The following is a 23,416-nucleotide window of genomic DNA, read 5'->3' as shown; positions in this document are numbered from 1 at the left end:
TTCTTGTCCCACCGTGAGACAGGACACCCAGACAGGCAAAGGGAGGAACCTCCTGTACCTCCTGTACCCATGCAAACCACAGGGGACACTGGAGGTGCCAGAGGTGGCCCAAGACATGTGCAGGTCACTGTAAGCTCTGATGGAGCAATTCAGAGGGACAGGGCAGCGTCTGGGGTCATCATTTTGGAGGCTGCTGGGGCATGTATTTGGCCAGCTGAAGTGACAGCAGATGGTCACGCTTAGGACAGTGAAGCCTGTTCCTGCTCCGTGTGTCCAGGGCAGCCTGTGGAGGTACTCCTCTGAGCAGCTGGAGTCATTGCCATCGGGAGAGCTAAGTCTCTCGCCCTTCTCCATCAGCTGTATTTACCAGATCTCCATTGACAGTCACGGCAGGTTTCTCACAGACACCCCTACGATGCTGAACCTAATTCACGGGGCTCTTAACTGCCAAACTCATTGCACCAAGGCCAATGCTTGATGAGAGTTTCAGGAGCAAGGGCAGGGCGGAATGCACCACCACACCATCACTTGTTCAGCCTTTGGGAAGACAGGAAATTAATAACGGTGACATTCCTGGTGCCAAAGATGGAATTCTCCCCCTCAGCCTCAGCTGAATCCCGTCTCCGTGGGCAGCACCAAAAGGCACAGGCTGAGATGGTTCAGTATGTGGGCAGATGCCTGAGCCTCTCTCAAGACAGCAATGGAGCAATTGCACGACACTGCAGGAAATGAAAGGGGGCACTTATTTCATGGATTTGCTGCCCAGGGTAGAAAATACCCCAGCAACCATCTCAGAAACACCAAAGGAAGGTACAAAATAAGAACAGCATGGCCGATGGGGAAAGGATTAAGAGGAGTGGGAGATAAACCCCAGCCAGCACCTAAGCCCCTACCCAGTCCTTGCTCACCCGCCCCCCCCAACAGACAGATGGGGGAGAGAAGGGCAAAAGAAGGGCAAAAGTGAAGAAGCTCGTGGGTTGAGATAAAGACAGTTGAACGAGTGAAGCAAAGCTGCACGTGCAAGCCAAGCAAACGAGGAATGAATTCAGTACTTCCCCCTGGCAGGCGGGAGTTCAGCCATTCCCAGGAAAGCAGGGCTGTGTCATGCCTAAGGGTTACTTGGGAAGACAGAGGCCAGAACCACAAGTGCTGTCCCTTCCCCTTCCTTCCCCTGAGTGTTTTCTTCCACCCCTCAACCTGGAACGAATCCACTACTCCAATCCCCCACCTCAGTATTTGCCACTAAACCAAAGCCCAAACACACAACCCCTTACCCATACTCTTACCCTGTTGATCACCGTAATCCTTTGCCCATACCCCGAGCGTTGAAATGTTGGCCTTCACCCGAGCCCTCGCTGCCGCCCTAAACAACACCCACCCCACAGTGCAAGCCCGTTCGCTAACACTGACCAGGCAGCACAACACCAAAACTGCCACAGAAAACTTTGCCTGACCCCAACACAGAACGGCGAGCTCTAATGTCTAATTGTAAGCTGAACACCCACCCCCCAAAGACCTCCTTCCCATGCTCTACCCCCTCACCTCGGTCCCCTCTCCTAGCCCTAACTCCAGCTGTTTGGCCCCTTGGGGGCAGGGCAGGGATCGTGAGGTCCCAGGGCGCTGCCGCGGCGTTGGAAGAGGAACGTGAGGTTACCCGCGTCTGAGCAGCTCATAGGCCACAGGGAGGAGATGGGTGGGAGGGCGATGGTGAGGTCGGCTGTGCCGCAGGCTCTCATGGCACAGCAGAAGGCACGTGGCTGTGAGGTCACTTCTGTCTCTGGAGTTGAGAGGCCAGCGGCAGGAACGTGGCTGGGAAGGGGACGGTGAGGTCCCTTCTTTCGGAAGCAGCTGGGGGTCAGCCCTTGAGTCAGGGCTGGGACATGTGCTGTGAGGCTCACAGCTGCCAGCGTCTCTGACAGGCCAGCAGAGGCAGCTGGTGGGCAAGAAAGGACTCCCTTTCCCCGAGGACCTGCGAGGCCCACCCCGGAAGAGGGCTTGGGTAGGGGTGGCCACGTCCTCTCCACACGAGTACCTGCTGGGACGGCAGTGCGCGCACGGTGTGGGTGCTGATCCGAGAAGCTGAAAGGCCAACAGCTGGCATGTGCCTTGGAAGATCATGGTGAGGTTGTTCTGCCTGGTCAGCTCATGCAGCGAGTCTTGCAGATCCCATCTGTGGAAGGGTTATCCCCTTCTACAAGAATAAATTAAACTAGTCTTTCCCTGGGGACTAGCCTTTACCAAAGTTCTGTGTTCTCCAGAACACAACAGCAATGGTTAGAAGGTGCCGACTGATGTGGTGACAGCGCCCGAAAGCTTTCTTTGCAGAGCATCCAAACAGAAGCAATGACAGTATTTCTACACTCATGTCTCCAGATACGTCACTTGTGAAATAAAACAGTCATGCCACAAAGTGAATTAACAGCCACATTCTCATGAGGATATTAAGCAAAAAGTCATCATGTTTGTGCTAGTAAAAAAACCCGTGAAATATTCCTCCAGTACTTGTCTCCTAAACAGGACAATCACGCTCAGGGATTTGTCTAAAAGCACAACGCAAACTCCTGATCACAGCAAGGTATTTCAATGTGTAGAAAATTGTGAACCTTTTGCTCCTGTCATCACGTTCAGTGTTTTCTTAGAAGGGACAAAATTCGTGCCGTCATTTCTACTGCCCCCAGAAGAGGATGCTCCCGTGTGGATTGGTTGTGGCAGTTTTAGGTAAAGGTCAGGACAGTGCAGTTGGCCTACGGGTACCAGGTGGGAGCTTCCTGCAGACTGCTCATTGCAATCGACTTCCTTCTGCAGCCCAGGAATATGATCTGCAGAACACAGCCTGCAGGCCAAGCTGTACGTAGGGCACAGCACAGCTCAGGCCTGGCTTTACTCAGGAACACTCTTACATGGATCCCTAACTCCTGGAGGCACAATGGTTTTTTGGTCAGGATCGCTGAAGTGCCTGAGGAAGACTGGGAAGGTTACGAGTTGTCCTCTGGGCAGCTGGAGGAAGGCACACAGATTTAGACCCTGGTAATCACGGGGGACTTTGAAGACCATGGCCCTCTGCTAGAAGGCCTCAGTTACAGGGAAGGGGGAAGGTGATCCCTGACGTGACATGATGAGAATGCCCTCCTGGATAGGTTTTTCACAAGATGACAAGTCAGGACTGGTGGAAGATGTGGAGGGCCTCTTTGGCTGCAGTGCCAGTGTGTTGGTATAGCAGAAAACGCTGAGCCAAGTCAGCAAGACAAAGTGTAGCAGTGCTGGGGAGACAGGACAGAGGACCTCCACCAACGCTTTGGCAGCGCTCTTCCGAAGGCAGCCCAGGATGACGTTGTCTGTCTTTGCTGCAAAGGTGCAAAGGCAGGAGAAGAGAAGGCTTTGGGGAGACCTAATCACAGCCTTCCCGTTCCTTCTTGGGTATCAGCAAGAACATGGAGCCAGGTTCTGCACTGTCATGCATGATGGGAGAAGGAGGGCCAATGGGCATCAGCTGAAACAAGGGAGGAGAAACTTTTGCCCCATCAAGACAGTCAAGCACTGAAGCAGATTTGCAGAGAGCTCGTGTCCTCTCCATCCCTGCAGCTTTTTGAGCCCTAAATGAATAAGCCCCTGAGCAACCTGCTCTGACCCCGTAGCTGACCCTGCTGAGAGCAGGAGGATGGCCTAGATACATCCTGAGGTCCCTTTCAGCATGAAGGATTCTGCATTTCCATCCACAACAGGTCTTCTCTTCGTGACGGGAAGCAAAGCACTCGGGTTCCCAGTGACCACTGAAGTCAGCCACAAAGAAGTTGGGTCAGACGACCTGTGAACTTCTTGTCCCACTCCAGGCATTGTTGCTCAGATGCAGGGCTGCTTGGCAGCTCCCCCCAGGCAGCCCTGATCATTTCCTTCACTTCACCTTTTCTTTCCTTTTTCCCTCTTTTCCTGCTCACAATTTCTTCCCCTTGGCCATCTTGGACCCTCCCGTGCAAAAAGCCCACCTCTGTTTCCCCTTTCCTGCCTGGCCCTACTTTGGCTTCCTTTGTACCTTCCTTTGGCACTTCTGAGCGAGTCACCATCGGAATGTGTACCTTGGTCAGCAATATCATTGAACCAGTGCTTCTTTCCCTTATCCATAGTGTCCTGCAAGTCCTGGTGCTGCTATCTTGTTAGAGGCACGTCCTGTCAACAGATTTGGTGGGCCACCTGTACGAACACACTAAAAGGTCTCAAAACAGAGCTTCACCCCTGGGGGAGACCTTGAGAACTCTCGGATTTGGCAGTAGAATCCTCATGAAATTTTACAAGGAGAAGATGTGAGTCCTTTTCTGGGGGTAGAGGAACCCCAAACATGAGGGCATGCTGTGACCCGAACAGCTGAGGAGTGACCCTGAGGAGAGAAGGGCCTGGGCGTTACGAGGGGTACCATATGAGTGAGTGGCGCGTGCTCAAAGTTAATAAGGCCAACTGCCTACAGGGCTGCATGAGGAGGAGCGTGGCCACCCAGACAAGGGGGTTCTCATGCCCCTCGACTCAGCTCCGGTGTGGCCAGATCTGGGCTCATGTGTCACCTATGTGGGGCTCCCCAGTCTGGAGGAATGGGGAGGAACGGAAGAGGTTCTAGAGGAGATCTGCCCAGGATGGGGTTTGGGGCCTGTGTGGAGAGGCTGAGGGACCTGGGCTGCTTTAGCCTGGGGAAGTGGAGGCTTGGGGCACTACAGAAGTAGCCTGCAACATCTTGAAGGGTGCTCTCAGAGGTGGTGGAGCTTTTCTTGGTAGTGGGAAGAGAAAGAGAACTCCAAAAAGTGCAGCTTGGAAGGTTCAGACTGGAGGTGAGGCAAAAGAAACCACAATCAAAGGGCAGCCTTGTGGTGCAAGAGGGCACCCAGAGGGCATCTGGATCAGCCCATGGCTTTGTGTTTCAAGGAATGGCCAGCAAGACCAGAGAGACATCCCTGAAGGTACAGAAATGCTGGGCTGAGAGCCAGGTGGGAAAGCAAGATGGTTGTCTGCAGCCGGAAGGGAAAGAGCTGCAGGCACGGGACAGTGCAGGACAGCCTGCGGTGGAGGTGGCCCAGGGCTCTGCATAGACTGAAAGGCTCATCAGACGGAGGGCTTCGTCCCCTTGGCCATGGCCACCGCCTGCACCACGGAGGCCTACCAGAGGAAACCCTCTTTGGAGGCTCTGGACATTTTTTCCCCAGCATGGGGACACCAGGAGGGGTCATAGAATTCTCCTACACTTGGCACTGCTCACCCTCACATCCACTGCCCCCAGGAAGAGCCCCGAGCCACGCCTGAGGGACAGGATCTGTGGTCCCAGGGCCTGGGGGTCAGGGCTTGGCCCTTCTGCTTCGTAAAACAGACCGAGGGTTTCCTCAGCACGACAGCCGCCTGCACAGGGCCTTTGCCTACCTGCCCTCATGGCCTCCAGCCATCTGCTCTAACAAGTCCCTGGGGAGACGTTGTCAGTGATGGCCCTCAGTGGGGCCAATTAATACTTCAAGGTACTCTGAGTGGAGCTTCAGACTTCTTGAGCACTTTCTTCACTCTTCTCTCAGTACCTGAGGATCATGGGCTCAGCACCAAACACACCATGGGGCTCATTAAAACACAGAAAGCCCTAACGAGCCATGGCTCTTCCTGTAATTTTCTTCAAGTCTTCAAGACTTGTGCAGCTAATTAGAGAGGTTTCATAGTGCAGCCAAGGAAGAAGATTTCAAAGTGCATCTAGTAAAAATTATTTTGTATTTTAAAGGATATGTTCAATTAATTTTCAGTCTGAGGAAGAGGTGATAGAAGCATTCTGCCAGTGGTATTGACCCAGGGTGTCCCCTCAGGAGGGCTGGACAGCTGGGAGAAGCAGTCCCCTAAGACCTGACACTGTATGGACACCTTTGCTCCTCACCGCTCCCCCCTCACCATTTCTGACATCGGCCACCTGGGACTGACATCACCGTCCCTTGCACCAGACTTCTCCACTCATCTCTGCAGCTGGATGTGACAGCTCCATGGCACCATCTCCCCCCACCCTTCTTAGAGAACTGGCTGTACACAGGCATGGAGGAATTGCTCCTATGTGTAAGGGCAGAAGAGTAAGCGTGATCAGTTCTCATAAACAATGGAACACACTCCGTAACGACGTGCTACGTACAAGCTGCCTCTCAGGAGGTCAGCTGTCTACAAGGGGTAATCTCCTGAGAAATGATTTAGGTACGTACGAGAAGAGAGATATGGACATAATGAAAGAGCTGTCTAAGGAGACACTTAGACTGTTGAAAGACAGGAAAGCTTTTAACTCCCTGAAGCTCAAAGCAGCAGCTGGCAAGCTGAGAAGAATCTGAAGGAAAAAAATCCTCAAAGCATAGGATATCTCAAATAGGTTCAACAGGACATTCCCTTTGTGAGCCCATGTTGACTGTTCCTGGTGATGACATTGTCCTTCAAATGCCTTTCAACAACACCCCGAGTCACAGAATCATCGAATACCTCAGGCTGGAGGGCACCCATAAGGATCATCGTGCCAACTCCCTGCTCCTGGCAGGACTACCTAAAACTAAACCAGATGACTAAGAGCATCATCCAGACGCTCCTTGAACTCTGACAGGCTTAGTGCCGTGACCACTTCTCTGGGGGGCCTGTTCCAGTGACCGACCAGCCTCTCAGTGAAGAACCTTTTCCCAATGGCCAGTGTGAACTTCCCCTGATGCAGCCTCCTTCCATTTCCTCGGGTCCTACTGCCAAGGAAAATCCCCATTGTGGATGGGGCATGCACAACTTCTTTGGGCAACCTGTTCCAATGTCTCACCACCCTCACAACAAAGCGGCAGCGCTTTGGGGCCTCCTTTGGTGTTTTGCAGATTGTGTTCATGGCAATTCCTACCTGAGTCTTGTAGAGGCCTGCAGCTCCTCATGCTGTTATCTGCTCAGACCACACCACTAGCATGGTAAGCCATCCCCACACAAATATGAACAACTGACCAAATGGAGCTTCAATCCAGAGGGACCTTGAGAATCTCAGGGACTGGGCCAACAGGAACCTCTTGAAGTTTTCAAGGAGAATTGGCCAGTCTGGCCTCAGGAGGAATAATAAACCTCTACATCAGGGCCAGCTGGGAGCTGACGTGCTGAGCGTGACTCTGAGGAGAAGGGCCTGGAGCTACGAGGGACACCATACGAGCCAGTGGTTGATGCTCACCACGAGCAAGGCCAGCATTAGGATGAGCATGTTCACCCAGACCAGGGATGTTATTATTCCCCTTGACACAGCACTGCTAGGGACCCCCCCACAGGCGTTCGCCCCTGTATTTTGACAGAGTTGGGATGAGCTGGAGAGTGCCCAGAGGAGACCTGGCAAGGCAGGTTTGGGGCCTTAAGCAGATGCCCTGTGTAGAGCGGCTCAGAGACCTGGTCTTCTTTGGCCCAGTGGTGGAGAGGCTCAGGGCAGTATAGGAGTAGCCTGAGACGGCTTGGAGGGTGGTTTCAGAGGTGGTGGAGCTTTTCTCAAAATTGGGAAACAGCATGAGAAAGAAAAAATGCCACAAATTGCAGCTTGGGAGGTTGAGATTGGACACGAGGAGGAAGCAATGTCACTCCAAGGTCAGTTCTGTGGGACAATAGGCCACACGGAAAGAGTCTGAATTACCCAAACTTGGTATTTCAATGAACAGTCTGCGAGGATGGAGAGATATCAGTAAGGGCAGGCAGACGCTCAGGGGAGACCGGGCTTGGTAAAGCAGGGGAGATGCCTCCAGAGTCCTGCCTCAAGGCGCAAAGGCTTGGTAGACCTTGCTGGACGAGCCTAAGGCAAAGAGGACAGAGAGGATCTCCGATCTATCTACACCTGCTCTTACTAAATCCTGCAGTGGCCACACAAGATCTTTGGTGCTTTCTTTAGTTCTTTATGGATGCAGTAACAGCTCCTCTTGATGCCCTTGAACCTCTTGCAAGGGTCCCCACTCGGGAAGCTTTGGCTTCCCTAAAACCATCCCTATTTCTAAATTCCTCCTGCAGTCCCTGCATCCAGCTCTTGGCTGCTTTCTTTTTAATATGGAGCTTCTTGATGGGTTCCTTCTTTAGCCAAGTTGGTCTCCTGAAATGTCTCGTTGGTTTTCTGCTTATTGGTCTGGACAGTTCTCGTGCTTTTAGATGCTTTCCGAAAAGCCCAGCTGCACTGAGCTCTGCTGCCCGTGGGTGCTGCTGCCCATGGGACTACCACTGAAAGTCCCCCGAAGAGGTTAAATTTTTTTCACACTCTTTCATTATCACTGCAGCCAAGGCTGATGCCAGTTTTCACATCCCTGACCAGCACTGCCTCTTTGACAAGGACCAGATTCAGGTGAGCATCCCCTTTGTTGTCCTGGCACCGTGCAAAGGAATTGTCCCAAGAGACCCCAGACACCAGCGGGACAGTGTGCATCCTGCTGTGCTCCCCTTCCAGCGAGTGTCGGGGTCATTAAGTCCCCAAGAAGACCTGGGGCCATTCATCTGGGGACTACTTTGTCTTGCTGAAATAAACCTTTCTGCACTTCCTTGTCCTGACTGCAGGTTCTGAAGGCCTGTGGTGGAGGTGAAGCTGATCTCCAGGATGACAAGGTGCTGCTGAAAATGTGCTGGTGTTTGGACATGTGGAGATCCAGGAACACTGTGAAAATCATTCACCTGTTCCTTGATTGTACCATCACGGGGCTGAGCAAAGGGTTTTCGAACGAAGAACCAGGAGAGTTTGGGAGTAGCCAAATGATTTGAGACCCTGGGGTGATGGGCTTCCTGTCCGCGAGCTGCTGTGCATCGGCTGAATGAACTTGAGTCAGCCCTTGCCTCACCGCAGTGGTGGGATTCAGTGGCTGGCCAACAGAAACCAAATCTGCCTGAGATGCCACCTGGGCTTGCACAGAGGAACTGAACCTGCCTGCAACGCACTCCGGGGTGTCTGTCAGGCATCCCCTCGCAAGAGCAGTGGTTTTCCTGCAGGCCCTGTGTGGTCCCTGACAGCAGCCTGTAGGTGTGCCGGGGAGCGCTGGCATCTCACGTAGCACCCCAGGCCTGTGCTTGGCCGTTGAGCAGCTGCCCTGACTTAGGTTAAGCAGTGTGGGATGTCCATGAGACAACGGCCATTACAGTCGATGAAGGTCTAGGAACTACAGCTGATGGAGAAGCGAAGGAGAGGGACTTAGCTCCGTTTGGTCAGCTGAGTACCTCTGCAGGCTGCTGTGGACATGAGGAAAAGGGAAGGTTTTAGTTGTCCAACTGTAAACATCTGCTCTCGTTTCCCTCCACCAAAGGAATTCCCCACCGAGCTCCAACATGACCCCCCAGATGCTGCCCCGTCTCTCAGCGTTGCTCCATTAGAGCTTGCAGTCACCTGCACACGTCTTGGAAAAGCTCTGGTGTCACCTCAGATGTCACCAGGTGTTCCCACCCAAACACCCTCAGTCACCATTAATTAGCATGAGAGCCGAGACGAGGAGCTGACGGGCAGGTGCCTGTTTTCTGCCCACGTGCACTGAGGCAAGGGGAATCCCCCCTGCTGTGGGTCTGTGGTCTGCACGAGAAGGAGCCGAGTCCTCTTCCAGCCCCAGGGCTTCACCCCCAGGGTGGCATTCGCTGAATGTCTCAGCCGAGTCCCTTCCCTCGGCAGGGGACAGGAGACCCCTCCCTGCCACGTTCTGCTGGTCCTGCCTAAGGACGGGACATGGAACGACAGTTCTCATGCCGAACTCTGTGTCTGAGAGGGGAAGCGACTCTGCTGGAGAGAAGTGTCCCTCCCCAGGTGAGGGAGGGCACCCCAGGGATGGCTTCAGCCTGTTTCCCAGCAGGTTCCCTGCAGCCCCAGGGACACCCGGAGGGAGCCCAGCGCGGGCAGAGAAAGTGCTGCCGTGGGCTGGTCCTCTGCTGCGGAGCTGGGCCGGGCTGCTGGGGTGGAGGGAGCTGGTGGCAAGCGGGCAGCGCTGCAGAGAGACAGCTCTGCCCAGGAGCAGCTCCTCTGCCCAGCGCAGCAGGGCTGGGGGCACTGCCTGCAGGCAGCGAGGGGAGCGGAGAGGAGTGGGAGAGAGGAGAAAGGCAGCCTGGGGTGGGAGGGTGGTGAGAGCTGAGTGTGGGGGACAGCTCTTCACAGCCCTCTGTACGGTAAGTCTGGGCGTGCCGGGCATTGAATTTGGTGATTCTGGAGGGATCTCCTCGAGCTGGCACATCCCACAGCTGTCGCATCTGCAGGAGGACTCACGGCTTCCCCAGTGTAGAAGAGGAGGACGTGCTCCTGCGCAGGGCTTCCCCACTGCACGTCAGTGGGACAGAGAACGACGGTGTCCTTGTCCTGTGGAGGACCACAGGGACACAAAGCTGGGTGTGCGGCCAGGGCTGCCCAGGGCTGTCCTTCTGCGGGGGTCCCTGCGCCCCGGGGGATCTCTCCCTGGCTATTTCGCAGGAAACTACAAGAGGATGGAAAAAGTCGGGATTACCTGAAAGGGAAGGAATCTGTGCTTGGAGACTGGTCCTCTTGGTTGTCTGGGGGGGAAGTGGGAGATGGGACTTTATTTTCCCACTCTGGAGAAGGCACGGAGGTGCCCGTTCTCTTGAGGGGTCATGTGAGCTGCTCCTTTGCCCCTGTACGGACAGAGATGCCCCCGGAGCAGTTCCAGGAGGTGTTTGCAGGGCAGAGCCGGGCACCCCGTGGGTGGGATGGGGCTCTCTGCCTGTGAGCACTGACAGGGAGGAGGCTCGGGCACAGGGAAGTGGTTCCCAGCACAGACAGCGCCCGGCAGCAGAGACATTGTCCGAGTGGGAGAGGGAGGAGATCCCAGAAACGTGGTGGGAGGGGGGTTCGGGCACTTCCTGCCATCCCCTGCAGTGCCGGCTCCTTCCCCAGAGCAACCCCCCGCTCTCCCCTCCCTCACACCGTTGCTCCGCACCCTCAGCCTCACAAGCACTTGGCCATCAGTTGCCTTCCCAGCAGCCCCACCAAGAAACCGGGGGTGAGGAGTTGGGTTCAGCAGAGACACCAGCGCTCTGGGTCCTCTCCTGCAGCTTCTTCCATGGAGGAAAAGCAACCAACCCCCCTCCCACACTTTGGGGCTCTGGGCACTCCAGTGCGTGGGGCTGGAAAAGACCTGACCCTCCCTTGATGACACCCCAGCTTTGGGACACTTGACTCTTTCCCGGGGGGTCCTGCTGGGCTGCAGGCTGCCCTCCAGAAGGGCACAACTCGCCCATGGCAAGCCTGTGTTTCCCAGGTGCCCGAGAGAGAAGCCACCGCGGGCTGAGGCCAAGGAAATCCTGCGGGAGGGCGGAATGTGGGCAGCTGCAAGGACCTTCTGTGTCCCTGGCTGCGTGGGGAGAGCTGAGATCCTCCTCAGGTACCACGAGATGGGCTGAGTGGCTGGGAGAGCTGCACGTGGAACTGGGTTCCTCTGCTCTCAGCAGTGTCCGGGTTCTTTTGGGGAACAGCGCAGTGTGATAGTCCTCCAGCTCAGAAAGGTGCCGGCACCGGGCAGCTGAGCCCGGGGCTGACGGACAGACCGGCTGTCCTCATGCTGCTCGAAGGGACAGTCCCTTTGCCGGCCAAGGTTTCACTTGGAGCGCAGCAGGAACGACAAAGATTTCTGCCCTAAAAGCACTCCTGCCCTCGGGTGTGGGGGGACAAGAACAGAACAAACAAAACAAAATCCCCACAGCTCTGCTCTGCCACCAGGTGAATTGGGAGCAACAAAGCTGCAAAGCTCTTTGATATCAAAAGTGAATTTAATCTGAGATCACCCCGTGTTCCTCCTGACCTACGGACACAGGGCAGGACTGAGTCCTCCAGAGCCCACAGCAGAGCGTCCTGCTCCTTGGGGCATCCTCGGCCAGCACCAACCACAGCTCATGAAAGGCACCGGCCAAAGGTCTTCCCGAAAGGGGACAGTCAGTCTTGGAGGTTTCTGTGAGAAACAGCACAGATTTTGCTCAGATAAATATGTCCTTAGTGATGCGTTTTCCTCCTTGGACAGGCTCCCATGCCCAGAGGAAGCAAATGTCCAATGGCAGCTCCATCACCCAGTTCCTCCTCCTGGCATTCACAGAGACGCGGGAGCTGCAGCTCTTGCACTTCGGGCTCTTCCTGGGCATCTACCTGGCTGCCCTCCTGGGCAACGGCCTCGTCATCACCGCCATAGCCTGCGACCACCGCCTCCACACCCCCATGTACTTCTTCCTCCTCAGCCTCTCCCTCCTCGACCTGGGCTCCATCTCCACCACTGTCCCCAAAGCCATGGCCAACTCCCTCTGGGACACCAGGGCTATCTCCTACCCAGGGTGTGCTGCACAGGTCTTTCTGTTTGTCTTTTTGATCTCAGCTGAGTATTTTCTTCTCACCGTCATGGCCTACGACCGCTACGTTGCCATCTGCAAACCCCTGCACTACGGGACCCTCCTGGGCAGCAGAGCTTGTGCCCACATGGCAGCAGCTGCCTGGGGCAGTGGGTTTCTCCATGCTGTGGGGCACACGGCCAGCACATTTTCACTACCCTTCTGCCAAGGCAATGCCCTGGGTCAGTTCTTCTGTGAAATCCCCCAGATTCTCAAGCTCTCCTGCTCAGATGCCTACCTCAGAGAAGTTGGGTTTCTCCTGGCCAGTGCCTGTTTACTATTTGTCTGTTTTGTTTTCATCGTTGTGTCCTACATGCAGATCTTCAGGGTGGTGCTGAGGATCCCCTCTGAGCAGGGACGGCACAAAGCCTTTTCCACGTGCCTCCCTCACCTGGCCGTGGTCTGTCTCTTTGTCAGCACTGCCATCTTTGCCTACCTGAAGCCCCCCTCCGTCTCCTCCCCAGCTCTGGACCTGGTGATGGCAGTTCTGTACTCGGTGGTGCCTCCAGCAGTGAACCCCCTCATCTACAGCATGAGGAACCAGGAGCTCAAGGAGGCCCTCAGGAAACTCACCCAATGGACGCTGTTTCCCTGACAATAGCCCATCTCCTCTCCACATTTCCCAGAGTTTCTCTTAGGCCAGGAGTCTACTTTTTTTCCCTTGTGATAATCCTACTTGTAGAAATGTTTCTGGGCTTATGCTCCTTGGATTGAGGTGTGATCCAGTTGTGTCTGACCCTCGCACAACACTGTGTCAGGTGTGGCCTGTCCGATAGCAGCTCTTCAATCAAAGGGCATCTCCCAGCTGCAGTGCCTGAAGGCTGGGCTCTTCCTCCAAAGGTGCTGCCAATAAAATGTCTAAGGGACTGGTCTTTTAAAGGGTCTGTTCTCCTTGTGTTGCGGGTTAAGCTCACGGTACCACTGGGTCCCATGGGAGCAAAAGTTCTGGTTTTAAAGGCTCTCTTCTTGGTGCCCAGTGGCAGTGGAGATGGTGCATGGGTCAACAAGTTTCCTTGATTGCACTGGGGAGCTGAGCACCGGACACAGCACTCCAGATGTCACCTCACCAGTGCCAAGTAGCGGGGAAGGGTCACCTCCCTGCATCGGCCAGCAATGCTTTTCCTAATGCAGCCCAGGAAGCTGTTGGCTTTGCCAAGACCATGCAGTGATGGCTCAAGCTCAGCTGCTTGTGCTCTGGGAATCACAGAATCGTAGAATCTTTGGGTTGGAAGGGACCTTCTCAGGTTGTCTAGGCCAACGCCCCTGCAGTGATCAGGGACATCTTCAACTAGAGCAGGTTGCTTAGAGTCCCATCCAACTTGACCTGGAATGTCCTCAGGGATGGGGCGTCTACCACCTCTCTGGGACACCTGTTCCCATGTTTCACCACCTCATTTCTTCCTTCTATCTAGTCTAAATCTACCCTCTTTTAGTTTAAAACCGTTACCCCTTGCTCTGTCACTACAGGCCCTGCTAAAAAGTCTCTCTCCATCTTTCTTAGAAGCCCGCTTAAAGTCCTGAAGGGCTGCAATAGTTTCTCCTGGAGCCTTCTCTTCTCCAGGCTGAGCAACCCCAGCTCTGCCAGCCTGTCCTCACAGCAGAGCTGGTCTAGCCCTCAGAGCATTGCTGCGGCCTCCTCTGGACCCACTCCAACAGCTCCAAGCCTTTCCAGTGCTGAGGGCTCCAGAGTTGGACACAGTGCTCCAGGTGGAGTCTCACCAGAGCGGAGCAGAGGGGCAGAATCCCCTCCCTTGACCTGCTGGCCACGCTGCTTTGGATACAACCCAGGATACGCTTGGCCTTTGGGCTGCGAGCGCACAGTGCTGGCTCATGTCCAGCTTTCCGTCCACCAGTAACCCCAAGTCCTTCTCAGCAGGGCTGCTCTCCATCCCTTCATCTCTCAGCCTGTATCAATACCGGGGGTTGCCCTGACCCAGGTGCAGGACCCTGCACTTGGCCTTGTTGAGCCTCATGAGGTTCACATGGGCCCATTCCTCAAGCATGTCCAGGTCCCTCTGGATGGCATCCCATCCCTCAGGCTTGTCAACCACACCGCTCAGCTTGGTGTCCTCTGCAAAACTGATGAGGGTGCACTCGATGCCGCTGCTTATGTCATTGATGAAGCTATTAAAGAGTACTGGTCCCTGAGGGACACTGCTCATCACTGACCTCCATGTGGACTTTGAGCTGTTGACCATTACCCTCTGCATGCGACCATCCGAATAATTCCTCATCTACCCAACAGTCCACCCAACAAACCCATCTCTCTCCACTTTAGAGAGAGGAATGTTGTGGGGGACCATGTCCAAGGCCTTATAGAAGTCCATATAGATGACAGCAGTAGGTCTTCCCTTGTCCACTGATGTGGTTACTCCATCATAGAAGGCCACTAGGTTGGTCAGGCAGGACTTGGCCTTGGTGAAGACATGTTGCCTGTCTCGAATCACCTCTCTGTCCCCCATGTGCCTTAGCATAGCTTCTAGGAGGATCTGTTCCATGATCTTCCCAGGCACAGCGGGGAGGCTGACAGGTCACTAGTTCCCAGCGTCCTCCTTGCTTCCTTTTTTAAAAACGGGTGTAATGTTTCCCTTTTTCCAGTCTCCAGGGACTTCACCTGGGTGCCAGGACTTTTCAAATATCATGAAAAGTGTCTTGGCAACTACATCAGCCAATTCCCTCAGGACTCTGGGATGCATCTCCTCAGGTCTCATAGACTTGAGCACATTCAGGTTCCTCAGGTGGTCTCAAACTGGATCACCCCTTGCAGTGGGAGGGACTTTGCTCCCCCGTCCCCGTCTTGCAGTCCATCCACTCCAGGGATGTATGAAGAGACACTTCCAGTGAAGACCGAGGCAAAGACGTTGTTAAGTACCTCAGCCTTCTCCTCATCCGTTGTTGCCAGTTTGCCAGTCTTGCTGACCAAGGCAGGTACGCTTTCTGTGACCTTCCTTTTCTGGCTGACATACCTGTAGAAGCCCTTCTTATTATTCTTTGCATCCCTTGCCAAGCTCAGCTCCAGCCACGCCTTGGCCCTCCTGACCCCATCCTACACAACCGGGCAGCGTCCCCGGACTCATCCCAGGATCCCTGTCCCTGCCTCCACTGCCTGTGCAGTTCCTGCTTGCCCTGTGGTTTGCCCAGCAGGTCTCCACTCAGCCATACCGGCCTCTTGCCTTCCTCTCCTGATTTCTTACACCTGGGCATCGAGAGCTCTTGCGCTCTGTGGAAAGCGTCCGTAAAGATCTTCCAGCTCTGTTCTGCTCCCTTGTCCCGAGGGTGGTTTCCCAGGGGGTCCTGTTGACTGACTCCCTGGAGAGCTGGAATTTGGCTTTCCTACAATTCAGGGTCCTGCCTTTACTCTTCGCCTGCCCCCACTGGAAGCCACCGAGGCGAAGGGCTCTGGAGCAGAGGATCGTGCCGGGGGACCCTTCCTAACGCGGCAAAACACGAAGGCGAAAGCGCAGGGAGAGCACAGGGCGGGCAAACAGGTCGTGGCGCGTCAGCAGGGCGCAGCGCGGCAGTTGGCGCAGGCAGGGCGCGCAGGGCAGGCGTGCGGGCAGGGCGCAGCCCCCCCGGCACTAGAGGCTCTCTCGACGAGTGGCCATCGCCCTCCCAGGAGAGGTCCCGCCATGGTCTCCCCTCGGCCGAAAGCCGCGGCCAGAAGGGATGTGGCCACCCAGGCCGAGCTCCCGCTCAAGCACGCGGCTGTCCCGCTGCGCGGCTGCAGGCAGCGCCTGAGCCTGTCGCTGGTGCCGGAGGCCAGCGCAGACAACACCCGCGTGCGGTGCGACCGGGGAGCGACCTGCTCAGCCTGGGGCAGAGCTGGCAGAGGCCGTGGGGAGGCTGAGGGGCATCAGGGAGTGCGAGAGGGAGGTGGGCCGGTGGAGCCGCACCCGGCCGTCCCTGAGGCAGAGGCAGCCGGTGGAGGCTCCACAAGCAGCAGGGGATCCCCTGCCCTCCCGCTGCTGGGCAGAAGGAGGGGACCCAAGAGACGAGGGGGAAGGGAAACAGGTCCCTGCTCGGGGCGGCAGGCGAATCCCCGTTCGGCCTCCCTCACTGTCCCAGCTGCCCTCACACAACAGACATGGGCTCTGGAACCTGAGGGCCAGGAACAGGAGGACCTTGATGAAAGTCCATCCGGGGGGTTGCCCAGGCTGAGTCAGCCAGCCCCACACGTCACGACTTCCTCTGTTAAGAAGAAAAGGAGGGTAATTGTCGTAGGTGACTCCCTGCTGAGGGGAACGAACAGAGGGCCCAATATGACGACCAGACCCAACCGTGAGAGACTGGACCATGGGGCAAATCATGGGGCATTTGTCTCAAAGGTTGTTTGTCTGGGCAAGAATTCCTGTGGCTGGCCATGGGAATGGCTGCAGGGCCACGGAGACCTCCGATTGTTGCTACAAGGCCCAATCGTGCACCATGGAGTCACGCGATAGTCACGTGAGAGTGATGTGATAGTCACGTGATAGTGACGTGAGGAGCGGGGCTGGAGCCGCGTGAAGCGGATGTGCATGTGCAGATGGGCAAGTACATGTTGTTGTCATGGAAATTGGAGCCCTTGAGAGAGAATAAAACAGCCGGATGAATATGAGCTGGCAGTGCGCCCAGGTGGCCAAGAAGGCCAACGGCGTCCTGGCCTTATCACAAATAGTGTGGCCAGCAGGAGCAGGGCAGGGATCGTGCCCCTGTACTCGGCACTGGTGAGGCTGCACCTCGAATCCTGTGTTCCGTTTTGGGCCCCTCACTGCAAGAAGGACGTTGAGGTGCTGGAGCATGTCCAGAGAAGGACAACAAAGCTGGTGAGGGGTCTGGAGCACAAGTCTGATGAGGAGCGGCTGAGGGAACTGGGGTTGTTCAGTCTGGAGAAGAGGAGGCTGAGGGGAGCCCTCATCGCTCTCTACAACCACCTGAAAGGGGGTAGTGGTGAGGTAGGTGTTGGTCTCTTCTCCCAAGTAACAAGCAACACGATGAGAGGAAATGGACTCAAGTTGTGCCAGGGGAGGTTTAGATTGGGTATTAGGAAAAATTTCTTTACAGACAGAGTGGTCAAGCATTGGAACAGGCTACCCAGGGAGGTGGTGGAGTCACCATCACTGGAAGTGTTCAAAAAACGTGGAGACGTTGCACTTGGGACATGGTTTAGTGGGCATGGGGGTGTTGGGTTGATGGTTGGACTTGATGATCTTGAAGGTCTTTTCCAACCTTAATGATTCTGTGATTCTGTTACACGGGTAGCGAAAACAATAGAACACCTCCCAAATTTACATCCATTGGCTAGAAATTACCACATTGGTTATTACTGGTTACACACAGTTATCGCGCATGCTCCAAGAAAGAGTTGGGGGGTGTAATTTGCATAGTCCCTCAATTGAGTCGGTGGTCGCAATCTCCCCCTGCCACCTTTACCTTTACCCCAGTTCCTGTGGATTCTGCTGATCTCCTGACAGCGACATTTTTCAAGAGGGAAAGAACAACTCAATCTTCATGGTTTACTGCTTAAGTACAATTCTTCCTCATCTTCTTGACCACTAAATCCACGTCCATTAATCTTTTTTTAATTGTGTTTTCTCCTACTGGCCTGTCCCCCCAGAATCTTTCATTTGTCTCCAACAACACTCTGAGCTTCCATCAGGGACGCTGCCAGAGCCCGGCTGAGCCGGGGCGCCGCGGAAGGCTCCCCGCAGCTCGTGCTAACCGCCGGCATAGCCCTTGCACTCGCAGATCCCGCAGGGAAGGATGCCTGCCCGCCGCCCCGCCACGCTGCCCTCGCCCGGGACAGACCCTCGGCCCGGCCCCACCGCTGCTCCTCAGGAAGGGGCACGTGAACGTCACAGAGCTTCGCTTCCCCGACAGCAAGACCAACACTCACCTCTGGCCTCCCGTCGCAAGTTCTGGACGCCAGGTCCACCACCAGGCCCAGTTCTACCTTCTGCTCTCGCATGGTCTTCATGGGGTCACGAGGCAAACAGCTCTCCTCCGGACGGAGGCTCTGGCCGCAGCTCTGACAGGGAAGGATGTTGAACAGCGGCCATTCAACGCAGGCGCGCTGCGACGCCTGGACGGAGGGAGGAGGTGTGTGCTGCAGAACCTCCCAGAGACCATCCCTTCCAAGAGAAAGACGCAGGCAACGAGCACAGGCAGATGCGGACTGACGCACAAGTTACACCGAGCCAACCCAGCACGTGCTCAGGCCCTCGCTGCCCTCGCCCGCCCCAGCCCCCCACCTCAGGATGCTACCGGAATCCCCAGGAACAGCATCCCCCCCCACGCTGCTACCATCGCCCCCAGTGCCTGCATCCCCCAGCCCACTACAACCAACCCCCCACAAGTACCTCCTGGGGACCCCCACAAAGGGGCACCCCAGGGGTCTCTTCTGAAAATCTCATTCCCTGACTGTTGAACCACTTCTGTCACGAATGAGTAATTTAGGCTGTTTAAATAACCACTGCCAAAGATATCAGAAAGCAAATGATTTTAGTATAAAGTTGTAAAAAGCATGAATTAACAGAATTCGATGGCAAGGTCCACTCTATCCCTTATTCAACACCTCCCAAATTACCACTTAATTGGAATGATTTACTCATGGATCGAATTGGGTTAATGTGGCTTATGTGTATATAGAGGCGAGGAAGTAGGGGAGACCCTCCCATTCATTCACGAGGTTCAGAGTGGACCAAAATCCACCCCTAATCCCGGACTTGGTCAACAGTTTATGACTAAGGTTAGGTAAGGAAAGTAAAGGAGTGCCCTCCTGTTGGGTCACAAGGTTCAGGGTGGACCCCCATGCTTTCTAAAGTCCTTCTCAGAGAGGAGTCTAGGTGCGACTGAATCCACTCCTATTCCCAGATTTGGTCAACGGGTTTATGACTAAAGGAACAGGGTATTGGGGATTCTGGTGTAGTGATATAGTCTATGATTTTGTGCTTCCTGTAACTTAAAGACGGCAATTTATCCAATACAAAATAGCAGCAATCACATACATGAACAATGCTGAGATAAATCACAGTATCAAATCATATAAAACTTAGCAGCATAGTCCACGGAAACTTACTACAAGTCCTTAATCACACACACACCTATAGGTGTAGAGACAGAGACCCATAAAGAGATCTAGAGAAAAGAGATAGAGATGTACCAAGGTACCTATTCAATATCCCCCTGGAATTCAGTCAAATCCTCACATCGAATGCTTTGCGTCGCTCAGCAGGTGCACAGTCGAGCCTCTGAGTTGATCGTGAACTTGAGGGTTCACGGGCTCTGAGAGGCGTCCCACTCAGAGGGAGGTGCTGGTCTCAGCTCACTGCGGTCCAGGAGAGCTCAAAGGGTCTCACTTGGGACCACTCTTTATTAAACTGGGAGATGACTGTCTTTAGGCATCAGTGAGTTTCCACAATGCAGGCAGGTGATTTCTGAAGGTTTTGACGGTACCGCTGCCAGGATTGTCTGGAGATAATTGATTAGTTCTGTTCCTGTCCTGTACCTTGTTCAGATGGTCACGTCCCTGATACCCTCAGTGCCATTCTCCTCCTTGGCTACACAAGAGTGCTTGGTATGGTTGAGGGGTTCTCAAAGGCCAAAAACTGTGTTCAGAGGCCAAGGCTTGTCTGGCAACTTAGAGCAGCCCGTGTACAAGGTGCGGCTGGGGGGGTGAGGGGATGCACCACCACAATCCCCCCCGTGACTAAAGTCAGTCCATCTCTTTCCCAAAGAGTGGTGGTGTGGTCACCTCTTGCCTCTGTGCCTGTAAATGGAGTAATATATGACATTGCAATTGTAATTTAGGGGAAAATGTATGTAAGGTGAACCTTTGTAGCCAGCAAAGATTTCATTAGATGAGATTGAACACTATACACGCGAGGAGGTTTTAGCACGAACATAACCTGGTGTGGCCATGCGCCAAGTTTTGATGGACAGAACAATGCACCATCACAACTTCCTCTTGAGAGGATTAAATTGGATCAAGTGCCTTGAGATAGACAGACAGACAGACAGACAGAGGTACCTCTAGCTTACACTGTCGGCTGCACAGCCATGGGTCACTCAGCATGCCTAAAGAACCCCAGCTCATTGGAAGGAGGAGAAGGACAGTCCCCACCCCGGAGAAGTAAGGATAGCTCTGCACTAGCCAGATCACACCAGTGTCCCAGCCCCGCCAACACCTCTGTGAAACCCTCCCCTCCTCTGGCACCGGGATAAGGAACTGCAGCCAGACCGACTCCAGGGACGCCTGGATCAAGAAAGAAGCAGAAGGATGACACCACCACAGATTTAGCCTCGCTTTGCAAAACAGCCGCCCGCGTGGGCGGGGGGTGCGTGTGTGTGTGTTAAGTAGCAATTGGTCAAATCAGTTTGGACCTGAACACGTGAAAGGTGTAAGAACCGTGCGTGACACCGCATTCGGGGTGCCCCAGTCTGAACGGGACAGCTCGCGTGCAGGAATGCAACAATTCCTCCTGTAACGCTAGACTGGGCGTCCAGGCTCTCTCCTCGGTGGGCAGGGGCCAGTTGCCAAATTTTTGTGAAAGCTCTCCATCGTGGCCACAGGGTCCCGGCCCCATTCCTTCCCTTTGCACAGGAAATTCACCTGCCCCAAAAGGCATGGTTGGGTTGGGAAACTGTGGGGTTGGGAAACCGTTGGGATAGGAAACCAACACAGGGCTGAGAAATCATCGCTGGGATGGGAAACGGTGGTGGGGGTGGGAAACCATCATTAAGGACAGGAAATCATCAGCCAGATGGGAAATAACTGAGAGGGGAAGGTGTTGTGCTATGAAAACCAAACCCTCGCGAGGCTGGCTGAAGCAGGTGCTGGTGGAATGTTCGCCATGGGGACGGAGGCTCTTTGGCCCAACAAACCCCACACTGACCAACCGCCACGGCAGGTACAGCAGCGGCTCCCGCTCCTCGCAGTGCTCCTGCCCCCCAGGTAACCCCCCGCTGGCTCTGCCCGCCGATACCTCACCCCACCACCCCTTTTTGCTTCCCCCAGCAGAGAGCTTCCCTCTGCGGCTGCTGATGGCATCGCAAGTGCCCGGCGTGAGCTTCGCCGTTCCAGCCATGCCGCCTCCGGTCACTGCCGGCGTGTCACCCTCTGTCCTGGTGTCCTCTGAGCCTGCCCAGCTCCACACGTCACCTCCCAGCTGGTGCAGGCCGGCGTCTGGCAGGAGGTGCCAGGGCCCCTGGGGGTCCCGGGGCAGCCGGTGCAGCTCCCTGCCGTGGGGACCGGGCAGGCGCACGCACCGCTCTGAGATGGAGGGGGGCCCTTCTGCCCGCCATGAGGGCGCCGGCCCCGGGCCCGCCCAGCGCCGCTTCCGCCATCACCCCGCGCCCCCACCGGCCCCGCCCCCGCAGAGGAGGCCGCGCCCCCTGCCCGGCAGAGGCTGCAGCCGCGGCGCCACCTGGCGGTTCCTGCGACGAACCACCGCCCCGGAACCCGCCCCCCCACCGCGGCCTGGTACCAACACCCCTGGAGCCGCCATGTCTACCCCGTCCCGCTGCTGACAGCCCCACCACCAGCATCCCCACCGCAGGCGGTACCGGCGTCCCCAGGAAGAACCACCACAATGCGGGGCCAAGGATGCCCTGTACCGACCAGAGGGCACATTGCTCAACGCCATCGAGACATCCCCCCACGGGGGTGAGGAGTGAAGGTCGTGGGGCCGGTGCACCAACTGCCCGATCCAGAGCCCCAAGCCAGCCCCAGCGTGCCCCCCAGGGACCCTGGTCCCCTGCCGGCAGCCCCGAGACCCCAACTCATGGCAAGAAGGAGTCGGCACCGGCAGTGGCACTGAGCAGCAAGGCACGCACTGGTGCACGTCCCAAACCCAGGCAGCCCAGCTGGCTGCGCCTGTCCCCCATGGGGGGCCAAACCCCACGCCAGGGGCTGCCAGAGCAGCTGCACATGCCGCCGCACGTGCCGCAGCCTCCCGCCGACTCCCTGCTATCCCTCAGGCCCTGGCGGGGCCTCACCACTGCGCCCATCCCACCGCAGGAGCAGGAGGACTCGGTGCCCATCACAGACGACCAGCAGCCCAGGTGGGAGCGCATGACCAAGCTGGCCCAGGAGGGGCGGGAGCGGGCGGCCCTGCAGATGCCACTGGGCCAGCTGCAGTTTTTTGTGCAGAGGGAGGCTGACATGGAGACAGCCAACGAGTACGGCTACCCCTAACCCACCGCTCCAGCATGGTTCCCCATAGCCCCCAAATGCAGAAAAGAACCAGAGACAGAGACCTGCACCCACCTGCTCCAGCCCCCACCCTCTCCCAGAACCCCATTTCTTCCTTAATTCCAGCCCCCACCCTCTCCCAGAACCCCATTTCTTCCTTAATTCATTACACAAGTTGGGTTTAATTCATTACACAATACTGGAGTTTGTGTTTTCCCTCATGATGAGGATTTCGGTAACAATTCGTTCCAATTTGGGCTCTTGTAGGAGATTAATTTGCTTTATGGTCACTCAAAACAACAGGGAAAACCATTAACTTGAGTAGTCTTGTTCATGCACGTTTTGGAAGCAGGAAGTGATTTTGTTACTGTGAAAACACATAAAAACAGCTGGTAATGCTTTAGTAATTATATGATTTGTGACCATTATTTCAGCAACTGCTGTTATTCTGGACTTGACTGCATAACAGAGAGAAAACACAGACGTATATTACGTATAAAACGCCGTACTGAAAAGATCATTAAGGTTACAGAAACAAAAAAAAATACAACCGTAGCACTTCCTAGCTTATTCAATTTTGATTTTGCAATTTGAAAAATACATTCCCTAACACAGTTTAGATTGGCAATTTCTTTGTGGGTTTGAAAAAACTAATCCATTGTATGGCATTTTATGGATACATCCTGGGCTCTAAGCAGAGCTTAGGGCTTTTAGACCCCATATAGACCTCTACCTAAGGGCAGTTACAAAGTGCCTCTGTCTAGTCCTGCTCTCGATGTGGCACGAAAGAGACCACCCCTCCGCTCCCATTCCTGGGTTTCTAGCCACATTTTCAGGCAGGGTTTGTATAGGTTCAAGACCGCTTGCCTTGGAAAAGGAAAGGAATGTGAAGAGGCCACTTTAAATCGGCCACTACAGGGA

The 23,416-nt window shown here is 55.2% G+C and overlaps 1 protein-coding gene and 1 pseudogene across 2 annotated transcripts in view; one reads left to right on the top strand and one right to left on the bottom strand.

The window, feature by feature from the left end:
* Nucleotides 1-23,416, bottom strand: part of LOC309416324 (E3 ubiquitin-protein ligase RBBP6-like) — a 99,685-nt pseudogene that overhangs the window by 55,288 nt on the left and 20,981 nt on the right. The gene's annotated exons all lie outside the window — the stretch shown is intronic.
* Nucleotides 11,883-12,922, top strand: LOC309416314 (olfactory receptor 14A16-like; the record flags this gene model as incomplete). The annotated part of the gene is made up of 1 exon (XM_082015881.1): nucleotides 11,883-12,922. The coding sequence occupies exon 1, from the start codon at nucleotides 11,936-11,938 to the stop codon at nucleotides 12,920-12,922; it is 987 nt and encodes a 328-aa protein (XP_081872007.1). The 5' UTR covers nucleotides 11,883-11,935.

The sequence above is a fragment of the Phaethon aethereus genome (assembly GCF_964289735.1).
Source record: "Phaethon aethereus genome assembly, contig: HAP1_SCAFFOLD_149, whole genome shotgun sequence".
NCBI lineage: Eukaryota > Metazoa > Chordata > Aves > Phaethontiformes > Phaethontidae > Phaethon > Phaethon aethereus.
The sequence above is the reverse complement of the archived record's forward strand: the minus strand, read 5'-3'. Positions and strand labels throughout refer to the sequence as shown.